We start from the raw sequence: 13,007 nt of genomic DNA, 5'->3' as shown, positions 1-13,007 counted from the left end.
AGTCAGTTGATGGGAGTTAAACCAGTCTAATTTAGAGATGAGGGGACAAAAAATTACTATTTCAGCAGCAGCTGCTTTAAACAATCCATTCTGCGTTATATTTTTCTTTGTATAATCTTTCGCCGCATCCGCGAAATGCAAATAACTACCAGGGATTTACACTTGGTTTCTCTCGGTCACGGAGGACAGTAAGTCTTGCTACAGATGCAGTGTTATGGTTGGTCGCCCTGCCATCCCAAAATCTTCTGCGGCACCGTTTTTTTCTTCATCTGTGCGTGCAGAATGCCAGCGACCAGACGTAATGGCCCATCGGGATGAACACAGCGTCTGAACGGGACTCCTGCTGCGTGATTCCTTCCAGGCTGCACCTATCTTTAAGAAATGCGCAGTAAGAGGGAGACTGAATCAGTCGCTCTCCCTGCGAGCCTCTAACAGGCGATTGCACAGCTTTCATTTTATTTTGATAACAGAATTGAAGCAGGGGGTCTCTGGAGCTTAACCGCATTCATTTTAGCCTCTGGGACCCTCTGCTTCAATACTGTGTTATTAAAATAAAATAGAATCCGCGCGATCGCCTGTTGGAGGCGCGCAGGGAGAGTGACTGATTCCGTCTGACTCTTACTGCGCGTCTCTTTCAGACAGGTGCAGCCCGGTAGGATTCACACAGAGGAAGTCCCATTCAGACGCAGGGACCCCCGCTGTGTTAATCCCAATGGGCCATTACCGACTGCTAGGCGGTGCGTTGCGGACTGTCAAGACTTTGCACACCGTGCACTAGCACATTCTCTGCAGCAACCGACCATAACGCTGCATCTGTACATCTGTACACCTTGAAAAAGAACGCTGCGACGTTCGAAATGCATTGTTTGGGTCTTTTGTCACATTAAAGTGCCCTTTTAATCATTTTTTTGTCCTGGGTTCTTCCTGCTCCGTTTGTGCTGGTGCGCTTTTTGGTCTCCCTTTTCCCTGTACAGCATACAAACAGGTCTAACGCATTATCATTTACATATTTGGGCCTTTGTGGTTCCTGAGTTTGTGTCCCAAATATTTTTCACCATGGTTCCTGTAAAGACCACAGCAGCATCTAGTGATTAACTCGCCATTCCTGATCTGCGGTCTGAAAGTATGTTGTACAGTGGTGTACAATTTTTATTATTTTTAGGCAAATAACTTTTTATGAAATAATGTCACATACCTTCAGTAAGAATGCAGCAATTTCCTCTTGTATATAATTCTTGTTGACATTCTGATTACCTGTACTTTTTTTTCTTTCTTTTGTTCGCTTTGATACAGTATCCTGAATTCCTTTAGTGTAAGATATTTATTAAGAAAAACCTGAAAATGAGATCCAGGAGAATGTTGGTAAATATTATATGTATGTTTATCTTGTAGGTCTTCAAATGAAAGCAGTAGTATGGTAACCACATGTCAAAAATACTTGCTAAAATGGAGTGTACCATTGGGTCATGTGGAAGTTATTGAATATGGAGAAAGTGAGGAAGACCACTGTGATCAATCTCGGTTTTCTTCTTTGCATCCAGCTGAAAAGGTTGTCGTTGATGCCAAACCAAGTAAGTAAATGTCACAAATATGCATCTTTATTTTGCATCAGCTTACCTAGTATTATATGCCACAAATTTACAGATATGTATATCATTCTCATATGGGAATGAAACACGTGACATTTATCTTTCAGGCAAATCAGTACACAGGCAGTTTAAAGTAATGCTTTTCATGTGATACAGGCTATGTAATTGTAAGACCTTTACCCCTTCCCCATCTCCCTTCCGCCACCCCCCCCCCCCCCGAAGGGAGATCTTTTGGTATACAGAGTATTGGTGGTGCATACCTGCTTGCTCTCAGGAGGACCGAGTCTATGGGATAAACACTGATAATCCCAATCTTGGAACTCTAATCCGTCAGATGCATCCCTGCCTATTACCATATGCACCTGGCTGATACCATGGTTTTCAAGCACATCTCAGCCTTTAGAAAAATTTGAAAGGACATGGCTCTGATATGGTGGGTTTCAGGCACTTCTCAGATATAGCGGGTGCCCCAGTCTGCTAATGGCACTTCCCAGTTTTATCAGCGTTGAGCTTGCAGTCGTGAGCTGGCTGCTTCCCCTGACACCTCCTTAGGGAGCACCTCCGCTTGCAAGCAGTTGGGAATAGGTGGCCTGGATACGGTGACTGGTCCCTGTTGCTCATCTCAGCAGTGCCTCTAAATGTAACACCTCTCTCCTCCCCCCCCCTCCTGCCAAGGAAGATCTGTTGGTATATAGTGTGACGGGAACGTTTGAGAGGGTTAGGTTCCAGGAGGACAAGAGTAGAGGAGCCTTGGTCAGAGTGGATAAGTAATGTTTATAAAGTACTAGCACAGACCAGGTCCCCACGTTTAATATGTTGTAGATAGGGATAGTATCCTTTAGGTCAGGATCCGATAAGAAGATTAAGGGAGTTCAATATAAGCTTTAAAGTATGCAAACGGCATGCTACAGAGGGCCTCAATAACGAGGACTCCTGGGCGTTGGCGGATCTACTAGAACCGCTAATCTGTTCTTTCCGGCGGCAGGGAAGTGGCTGTTACCACACTGACAAAAGGTATTGGGGTCACTTGTACAAGACCTGCTTGAAGCCCCAATGGGACTAGCACTTGAAGGATATCCTGAATGGGGTGGGGGATGTGGGGGGTGGAGGGGGTGGGTCTCAGGACAGTTAAGCAACTACACTATGAGATTTTCCTCCCTCCTTACAAGACCTGCTTGAAGCCCCAATGGGACTAGCACTTGAAGGATATCCTGAATGGGGTGGGGGATGTGGGGGGTGGAGGGGGTGGGTCTCAGGACAGTTAAGCAACTACACTATGAGATCTTCCTCCCTCCGAGTGTTGAGTGGGCATTCATGGAAGCGCATAAAGCATCAATAACATAAAGAGCTCTTACACGTTTGTATGGTATGTGGTGCCCGTGCCTGGGGACTTGAATAAAAGACACAGTTCCTGGCACCCATTATTTTACAACCTTGCTACCTCATCGCCCAGCCGCTGAATCTAGCCCGTTAGTCAAGGTGACCAGTAGCCATACATCACACAATCGATGTAATCTCCCTAGACGCCGGGTAGTGAGGGTTACATATACATTTAACCCTGGAACCAATAATAGAGATTATTGAGCTGAATTATGCAGTAATACAGAAAAATATGAGTCATTTAATTTGCTTATAGACTGAACTCTTCTAGGATGGTCTTATTGACACAGTATACTCTACATATAGAACATACAGATTTAACTCAATTTATTTTCTCCATAACCGGGGATTGCTGGGTGAAACCAACTATGGCAATCCCTGGCTGCGGGGAAAAAAAGCCACGATCAGCCGGTTCATTGACATGCGGCTGCTATGACTGCCTGCGTCTTTCACCTTCCCTTGCTTTGCCTGCGGAAAGGTGAGTCAGGCTATTGCTGTATGTCATACAGCAGCAGTGCGCAAAGTGGGGGCATGCTGGATTTTTTGGGGGGGGCGCGGGAGCTTTCAGAGTCCCCGCGCTCATCCCTGGGGCATTTAAATTAAATGCCGGGGGAACGCGTGAGGCTTCTGCAACAATAAAACTTACCTCAATTCAGACGCCGAGACGCGTCGCCATGGCAACGCGGCATCAAATGACGCCACGGAGTCATGCGGGGTGACGACACACGGCCGTCTCCATGAAAACGGGGTCACGTGACGTCATTTGACACTGCACACAAGCAAGGGGGGGGGGCGAAAGCGAGGGGGAGCTGGCAGGGGGGCGCAGCTCCAAAAATTTGCCTCCCCTGTCATACACTAAAGTGCAGACTACGCAATCCACACCATATGAAAACAAATGTTCTAGAATACAAAGAAATAACCACAATGGTTAACTGTTAAAGATGTACCCTGTGCACCAAGGAGCAGTTCAGACATCTGCATGTATTTTAAAGTAATTTGTTAATGCTAGATTAAAATTATATTTTTGATGCATTTCTCCTCGTTTCCTTTCATTTCTCCTGTTTCTGTGATGTCACAATTTTGTTGTCTGAACCCTACGCCCCCATAAGCAATATTGCCACATTCTTCTGGATGTTGCTGGGTCAATAATTAAATGACAGCTAAATGGGGGAAAAGAAACTTATTTGACATTCATTTAACCATTTCAATGCTGGAATATGGATTTTTGGGATCACGACCACGCTTGGTGTATCCCCCCGTGATGCGAACAGAGGTTCCTTTTCGATAGTGAACACCATTTCCCCCTGGAAAATGTGAAAAACCACATGACATTCCCTGATTGGGGTAAGAGTCTTTAGTTTTCTGGCCCTTGTGACATTCAGGAAACATCAGGAGTGCACCAAAAGGGGTTGTTTGCAAAATGTTTTCTGGGGAGCTACAGTAAGTGGGAATCACCATTGGAACAAGATATCTGTAGAACAAGAAACCAAATCATTCTTTATTCAATTGTTCCATTTTGGTACTACCCTGTAATGTAACGTTTTTTTTTTATTTCTCTTTAGTGTACAGTTTATGAACAAATAGGTTAAAAAAAATAGACACCAGTTTTATTCCTTATTTATAGGCCTGGGAAGCTTTTTAACCACTAATCTTCATTAGTTACATGAGTAAAACGTCTGGTCCCCACTGATTGCACTGGCATTGGACTGAATAGTTGTCCACACAGTAGCAGCATTCTTGTCATTTCATTGTCCTCACTTCTATTAGGCCAGAGAGGCTGAATACCAATTAGTCTTTCTGATTGCTGTCAGCTTCTTCAGGAGTTGCCAGGACTTCCGTTCTGCAGATCAGCAAGATTTGTAGTTTGTGTTTGTAAAGATCACTGCTTCCACAGGAAAAATTTGAGAAGAGGAGTGAATTTATGTTGGTAAAATCCGCAATGAAAACATTGTTAATGGCTTTCCCAAGCTGCAGTTACACAACAGATCGGATATATGACTGTGTTTCTTTTATATTAATATGTTGTGCTCCGTTATGTGCTTTTCACAAACTGTTTCATTAAAAGTATGTCCTGTAGTTGCAATGTTTTCCAGTTTGTCCTAATGTTTCTTTTTCATAGGTGTAGTTCTGCAGACGATAGCTTTTGCATTAGTAGAACTGTTCCCCAAGGATTTTGCACACCAAGATGAGAAAGCCTTTTGCAGCCATATTGTTTACTTTTGTATAAAGTGTTTTGAGTGATCATTAGAGTATAAGCTTAGGAGAACTCATCAACCTGTTCAGTTTCAGACTTGCAAGTTACTCTTGCTGTATCGTTTAACAAGGCACTTACTGCATTAAACTACAGTGTGCAGCAGGTTTCATATAGTAATGTTTCAGGCACTATTGGTCATTATGGAATTAGTCTAGAGAAGTCTCATTACAATTAGTCATGGTGGTTTTGATTACAAATGGCTATGGAACCAATTGCTAGTGGCAATGTAGCAGCTAGAAATATATTTGGAAGAACAACTGAAGCAATCCTACAGTAGCATAACGTAGGGAGTGTTCGGTGTGTTGTCACAGTCTAATATTTAGATCACCTTTGTGTACGTCACAGTAAATATAATATGAGTATTTGGAGACAGCGCTATACTTTTTATCTTTCGCAGGATTTGAGCTATTGTGCGAGTTTGCAGCCAGGGTGATTTTTTTAAATCTAACCACATTTTCAGTTGATATGCTTGCACATACTTCAGTCTGCTGAATAGGTTAAAAAGCTGCGAAATGGACAATCAAACTTGTGAATGCTTGTTTTTTTTACATTCTAAGGTGCAGTCCCACTGATTATCAAAGTGAACTGATGAAATTGATATATTTAGCTGGATACAGTTATGTTTTTGTTAGATTTTTAAAAGAATAAAAAATGTATCATTATATTAAATACGATTAAAAAGTTTGTTTTCAGTAACCCAGGGACTTTGAATGTATACAGTATAGCAAGATAAAAGTATCATGGAGTAATAGTCGCAGGTTGTGTTAGTAAGGCCTGGGACATAGTAAACACTTTTGTGCTGATGCTCGCTGTTGCTTGCTGCCGCTCGCTCTACCAGGAGCTTTTTGCGGTCTTGGCAGAGGAGACAGCAAGCGCGCTTGGGAGGCGGGTATCACTGTGTGTGTGTGTCACTTGGTAGCTGTCAGTGTGTGTGTGTGCGTGTCACTTTGAAGTGGTCTGTGTTTGTGTTGTACTGGGGAACGTGTGTGTGTGTGTGTGTGTGTGTGTATATTATATTATTTAAAAATTTAAAAAAAAAGACATGTTGTGAGAATAAATTATTTATTAACATTGTGTAACTTTGATAAATATATTCACACACACACATATACACACACACATATACACACACACATGTACACATACACACACACACACACACATACACATACACACACACAGACACACATACACACATACATACACACAGACAGACATACACAGACACACACACATACACAGACACACACACATACACAGACACACACACAGACACACAGACACACACACATACACAGACACACACACACATACACAAACACACCTCTGTGCTGCCTCTACTCTGTCTGGTGGCTCTGCTATCTCAGAACACCGACACAGTAGGGAAAAAAAAGGCTGCAGCCCCATTGGATGGGAGCGGTCACGTGACCGCTCCTCCGCTCGTCCAAGCGGCAAAATTTCAAACTCTCCTGTCTCTTCTGATGTTCTCAGCCTCCGCACGGATCAGCACGCATGCGGAGGGAGAAACTATAGCCGCGCTGATTACAGATTCAGGGGCTTTGTGCATCTGTTCAGCGCGGCTCAGCCCGCCTCAGCGACGCTGAGTTTACTATGTCCTAGGCCTAACTGCCGCCTCCAGGTTAAATACTAATATAAGCCTACAATTCAGTACTGTATGTCACCATTCAAAGTGGATCATTGAACAGTATTTCCTTATTTATATTTACAGATAAACTTTACATGGGTCCAGGACATTTGTATCATGACTTACAGAATCTGCTTCACGATTTGGATGTTGTCAGCCAAATATCTCAACTAATAGGACAGCTAAAAGGAAATTATCAGGTAATCGTAGTTTCACATTGCTTTTATTTGTTATCTTAACCATACTGTGTCTGAGCATAGTTACGGTAAGGTTGAAAAAAGACTGTCCACCACGTTCAACCCATGCTAAATTTACAGATACTGCACCGACACACTTTATTCGAGCAAATACCCAGTATGTATCTGGCAGATACCTGGAATGCGCCGCTCCTCACCTCTGACAAGCCCCGTTGCGTTTGCCTTCCCAGCCTGGGTTCATGCCTGGCTGACGGGCGGCTGATCTGTTAAATGATAATGATTAGGATTTAATAGGCTGCAATGCTTCGCGTGTCTACCAGATGGCATAAATTCAGGAATTGTAATGCATTATATATATATATACTGTGCAGTTTTGCAGCCAGCGGGAATAAAATGCTTCAATCCCTGCTTGGAAAATACCTCAATGCACTCGGGCAGAAAACAGTCACAAACCTCAATACACCCGGGTATACCCGAATTCGTGGGACTAGCCGAGCTCGAATAAAGTGTGTCGCCAGTGTACTTATCCTATACAGTATTTATAGTATATTTATCCAGAGGAAGGCAAACAAAAAAAACTTCAGTGAAACATCAAATGCCGTCTCATAAGAGGAAAAATAAATTCCTTCCTGACTCCAAATAATAGCAATCCGAATTCTCCCTGGATCAGCATCCTTCCCATGCAGTAATAATAGTTCCAGCACTCACTGACTAATGGAATACATCTAAGAAGTAGGTAAATGCCAAATCAAAAAAAGTGTTTAATATGTAAGTATTTAGTATTTAACCTTCCCATGTTTACTTATTTGGTATTTCCCTGAATATCTTTCCTTTCTAAAATGATGTCCAACCTTTTTGGAAGATCTCTATTGTATCTGCCATCAGTCTCTATGGGTAATGAAACACACAGAGCATTACTGCTCAAAGATCCGGTGCTCAAAAGAAAACCTCAAAAGTCCCTTTGCTGATAGGAGAAGAACCGAATGTATACCACTACCATATACCACTATAAAAAAAAAATATTTAAACACTAAAAAAGTGTCGCCAAGTGTGGCTAAGATATAAGCTCTCGATGAGAGTCAGGTTTACTCACAGCTTGGTGAATAGGAACATCCATAAGTAATCACGTTAGGCTCCACGGGTCCGTCGGTCAGTCACTAATACGTGTCCTCCCACGGGGCAGTCATTGAATAGCTTGACCAACAGCACAATGATGTCAGACTGCAGGGAAAATGTATACCTCCACGCTGGACTGATCCTCCGATGTACCGAGTGTACTCCCGCAGGCTCCACAACTCAGCATCTCCACTCGTAGCCGGTCAGTCAGGATCTCTCACCCGCCACCTTGACGTTAATGAATCATTACCGGACTTCAGCAGAACTCCTGGGCCACTGAGCAATCTCCTATCTTGCGTGCTCCCAGGTAAACTCAAGTTAGCAGGCAAACATCCCATTCAGAAAATCCCATAGGGAAAAAAACCGGTGCACTGCGTCTCACACAACGAGAGAGTGGGGATATGATAATCAAAAAGGTTTATTAAGATAAAAACATGGACAAAAAAGTACTGATGCAGACACTCCATGGGTAATGAATATCAAATTTGAACTGCCCTTACTGTAAAGAACCTTTTTATTTGTTGCTGCTGAAATCTCCTTTCCTCTAACCTTAAGGTATGACCTGGTGTCGTTTGTACTGCCCTTGGGATGAATAGTTCTTTTGAAAGTTCCTTGTATTTTCCCTGACTATATTTGTATATAGTTATCATATCATGTCTTAGACAACTGTTTTGTAATGTAAACAAATCAAATTTTCCACCCCCTTTATTAATTTGGTAGGTCTTACTTTTACTTTTTCTAGTTCCACAATGTCTTTTTTATGGAATGGTTCCCAAAACTGTTCTCCATATTCAAGGTCTAATGCTTTAGAGAGGGGCAAAATTCTGTTTACTTGTCTTCCATCCATTCTCTGTTTATTGCAAGATAAGGTACGGTTTGCCTTTGCTGCTACTGCATGACATTGGGCACTAATACTAAGCCTGCTGTCTACAAGCACTTCTAAATCCTTCTCCATCAAGGATTCTCCTTATTTATCCCCATTTAATTTGTAAGTTACCATTTATTCTTGTTTCTCAAATGCATAACATTACATTTATCTGTATTAAACCTTACCTGTCATTTACTTGCCCAAGTTTCCAGTCTATCCAAGTCTTTCTGGAGAGACATTACATCCTGCTCTGCTCTGATTCTACTACCTTACACAATGTAGTGTCATCAGCAAAGATGGAGACTTTGCTCTCTATACCAACCTCAAGGTCATTAATAAACAAGTTAAAAAAGCAGGGGACCCGATCTTTGAGGTTCTCCACTCACAACTTTAGCCAAACCTGAAGAAGTTCCATTTATTACAACTCTCCGTTGTCTATTCTTCGACCAGTTTTCAATCCAGGTGCAAATATTTTTACATAGTCCAATGTGTTTTATTTTGTACATTAACATCCTGTGTGGAACCGTATCAAAATCCTTTGTAAAATCGAAATAGAAGTTTTCTAGTATTATCTGTATTTAATAGGGGTGCCTCCCTGCTTGCCAAACTCCCACTTGCCGCCATTCTACCTCCAGGACTCCTAGCCATTTCCCCATCCCTATCTATTCTATTTAATTTATCTGTTTCTTGTTCCCCCCCCTCCATCCAAGTTTAAAATGTCCTCCAACCTTTTATACATTCTCCTCCCTAGCACAGAAGATACATCTTCATTGAGGTGCAATACATCCCTACCATAAAGATAGCATCTTTCAGAAAGAGTCCCAGTGCTCTAAAACCCCCAAACCCTCTTTCCTACTGTACACCATTTTCTTAGCCATGTATTAACCTCCATAATCTCAGACTGTCTCCCTAGGGTTACACACGACACTGGTAGTTTTTCAGAAAATACTACCTTGGAGGTCCTTGCCCTAAGCTTGCACCCTAAAATAATTTTTTGGGTCTTCCATCTTTCTCTAACTTTGTCATTTGGTGCCAACGTGTACGAAGACCGCTGGGTCAATCCCAGCCCCCCTCAGCAATCTTTATTTCCAATCTGCAATGTGCTGAACTCGAGCCCCAAGGGAGACCACAAACTATTCGGTTCATGTGGTCATGGCAACAGATTGCCCTATATACCTAAATAATAATGGAGTCCCCTACCACCACGACCTTTATTGGTGTCGGACTATCCTAGTCCCCCCTGGCTGCTAGAGGAATCAGTCTCCCCCAGCCTTGCCATTCCTGCATTGAGACTTCCAATATCTTCTCTATCTGTCAAATCTTTATGGATGGGTCAGCTCAGGACTGGCTTGCCTCTTCCCCCTGCTTTCCCCTTCCCCCTGCTTCTTCTTCTGTTACCAAGCTACCTACGGTTCCTCACTCTCAGCTCCACCTTCTGCAACACTGCTCAGTGAGCACTATACTCCTTTCAAGATTGCCCATGTCTCTCAATATTGCAAGTTGCCTCTTCAGGTCAGCAATCTGAGCCTCCAAAGAGACCACTTGCTGACACTTCCCACAGTGGTACTGTATGCTCCCTGGACCAGATGCTCGACAAATGCACTTGCCCAGTCGCCCCGGGGGGGGTGCATTTTGGCAGCTGTCGAGAGCTTACCTGCGGCCATGTCCCCGGGCATCTTTCGGTCTTCTCTGTCTTGCTCTTCAAATTAATGTTTTTCCCCTGCAGCAGTAGTCAAAATGGCCGCCGCGTGGCATCACCGTGTTCTGTTGCCATGGCATCGCGGCGTCATATGTCGCGCAGCCATTTTGACTACTGCTGCAGGGGAAAAACATGAATTTGAAGGGGAGTCAGGAGACCGGGAGACGCCGTCAGGACCCCGCCACAGGTGTCGTGTGTGTGTGTGTGTGTGTGTGTGTGTGTGTGTGTGTGTGTGTGTGTGTGTGGCACGAGTGAGTTTTTGCACAGTTTGTCGGGCCCTGCCCATACATGTAGCACAATGGGCATTCTCAATCCTGTTCATTGTTGCATCTATGGAGTTATAAATGCTAACAATTTACTGTGCTTCAATATAGTGTATCTTTTTTCACAAATGCCATGTTCTAATTCCATACTTAATGTACAGTATTATACTTAATACAAACAGCACTTGAAAACAAACAGTAATTCAGTCACACAGATCAAGACACGGAAATTCAGGACTCGTTACAAGCCTCTGTTTTATGAATCCTTAGGTGTCATGTGCCAATGTTTATATTGTCCTCCTGACAAATTAGCAAACTGTACATCAGAACCAAAAATTGTCATCAACACCTTTCTTGCTAAACCACAAAATATGTTTTATTTCCAATTGATGATACTAGAAAAAAGACCTGCAGATTAATGCAGGCACAAGAAGTGTCTTCCCAAACCGCTTACAAGCTGACATTTTGCCCGGAACACAGGGAAATAGAAGACATTATTGAGCATAAATAGAACTCTGTGCCCAGGACATACTTGAAAACGAGAAGTAAAACATTTTATAAATAAATTAAACAAAAAGCTTGTGTTATGAATATTAAAGCCTTAGCTGGTACTGAAACCCTCCTCCCATGTCTTTGAGTTGTTTTTTCTTTTTCACGTTTGGTTGCTTACAATAAAAATAATCCCCCACCGTTTGTTGTTTTTTTTTTTTTTGATATGTAGAATTTAAATCCTGCAGTTGCCCAAGACTGGTCATCTGGCTTACAAAAGCTTATCTTGAGGAAAGAAAATGAAATTCGAGCAGCAGATCGTTGTAGAATTCAGCTTCAACTTCCTGGCAAGCAAGACAAGTTAGTGTTATATTTTTTCACATAGCGTTCCCATCCCTCTTAGAGACCATCAAAGACACATTTACAGTAACAATAAATATTGCTATTCCACACGTGGATAAGCATGTTATTTTATCTTCTTCCCTAAACATGTTTCAGGTCAGGGCGACCCACTTTCTTCAACGCGGTGTTTAATACATTTACTACTGCTGCTAAACAGTCGTGGATCAATAACTTACAGATGGCCAAGCTTGCTCTAGGTAAGTTGTATAGTAATAAGTGTTAAAGGGGCAGTTCAACCTAGCGGATCAGAATATATATATATTTTATATTTTTTTTATATATATATATATATATATTTTTTATGTATATATATATATATATATATATATATATATATTTTTTTTTTTAATTATGGTGGGTGAAAAAGGTGACAGGAAACCTCCACCGTTACCATATAGCCAATAAAGAATATCACTTGTGAGCACATTCACATGTCTTGGGCTTTGGTCCCGCGGCGTGCGTGGCAGCGGACCACCAGCCCCTTTCCTCCAGTGTGGAGGTCCACGCTGGCTCCTTACTACTTGCCTGACTGCGTGCTGTGACGCGTCAGCTGGCCGATGCTGCAAGCTCCTAGTGATTTGCAGCTCTGACGCGTCACGTGGTGCGGCAGTCAGCCAATGAGGGAAGGAGGGAAGGAGCTACGGATGGGAGGCGGCTTGGGAGGGGAGCAGGGAAGGAGCTGCGGGGGAAAAGTGTGAGAGTGTATATGTGTGTGTGTGTGTATGTGTTTTGTGTGGGGGTGGTGGTGGGGGGTGGACGGCGCCACGATCTCAGACCTGGCTAAGTTTTACCATGCCCCCTCCCCCCCTCCCGCTCCGGCTCCCTACAGACCGCATATCGCGGTCAATTGCCTGTCAGCGCGCCGCCTGTCTGCAGTGCAGGCGCGCTGACTGAGGGAGCGGGGCCTTGGCCTTAGACAGGTCTGCAACCCTGCCTTTCAACCATTATCACCTCACATACAGTGCTCCCACTGCAGCAAGGGATTCTGGGAAATGGCATGCAAATGAGCACACAATGTCATCTTTTGCATGGAATATCCATTCACATGGAGCCCATTTAAGCTGTTACAGGTCACATAAAGAATACACACTTGGTAAAGCAGAAC

The 13,007-nt window shown here is 43.1% G+C and overlaps 1 protein-coding gene across 3 annotated transcripts in view; it reads left to right on the top strand.

Moving 5' to 3' along the window:
• Positions 1-13,007, top strand: part of ARHGEF10 (Rho guanine nucleotide exchange factor 10) — a 190,707-nt gene that overhangs the window by 110,237 nt on the left and 67,463 nt on the right. For all 3 annotated transcript variants that reach the window (XM_075598217.1, XM_075598216.1, XM_075598218.1), the window contains exons 18-21: positions 1,393-1,571; positions 6,953-7,068; positions 11,733-11,860; positions 11,999-12,099. In XM_075598217.1, the coding sequence (XP_075454332.1) occupies positions 1,393-1,571; positions 6,953-7,068; positions 11,733-11,860; positions 11,999-12,099 (524 nt within the window). The remainder of the gene's footprint in view (positions 1-1,392; positions 1,572-6,952; positions 7,069-11,732; positions 11,861-11,998; positions 12,100-13,007) is intronic.

Source organism: Ascaphus truei, chromosome 4 (genome assembly GCF_040206685.1).
Source record: "Ascaphus truei isolate aAscTru1 chromosome 4, aAscTru1.hap1, whole genome shotgun sequence".
NCBI lineage: Eukaryota > Metazoa > Chordata > Amphibia > Anura > Ascaphidae > Ascaphus > Ascaphus truei.
The sequence above is the reverse complement of the archived record's forward strand: the minus strand, read 5'-3'. Positions and strand labels throughout refer to the sequence as shown.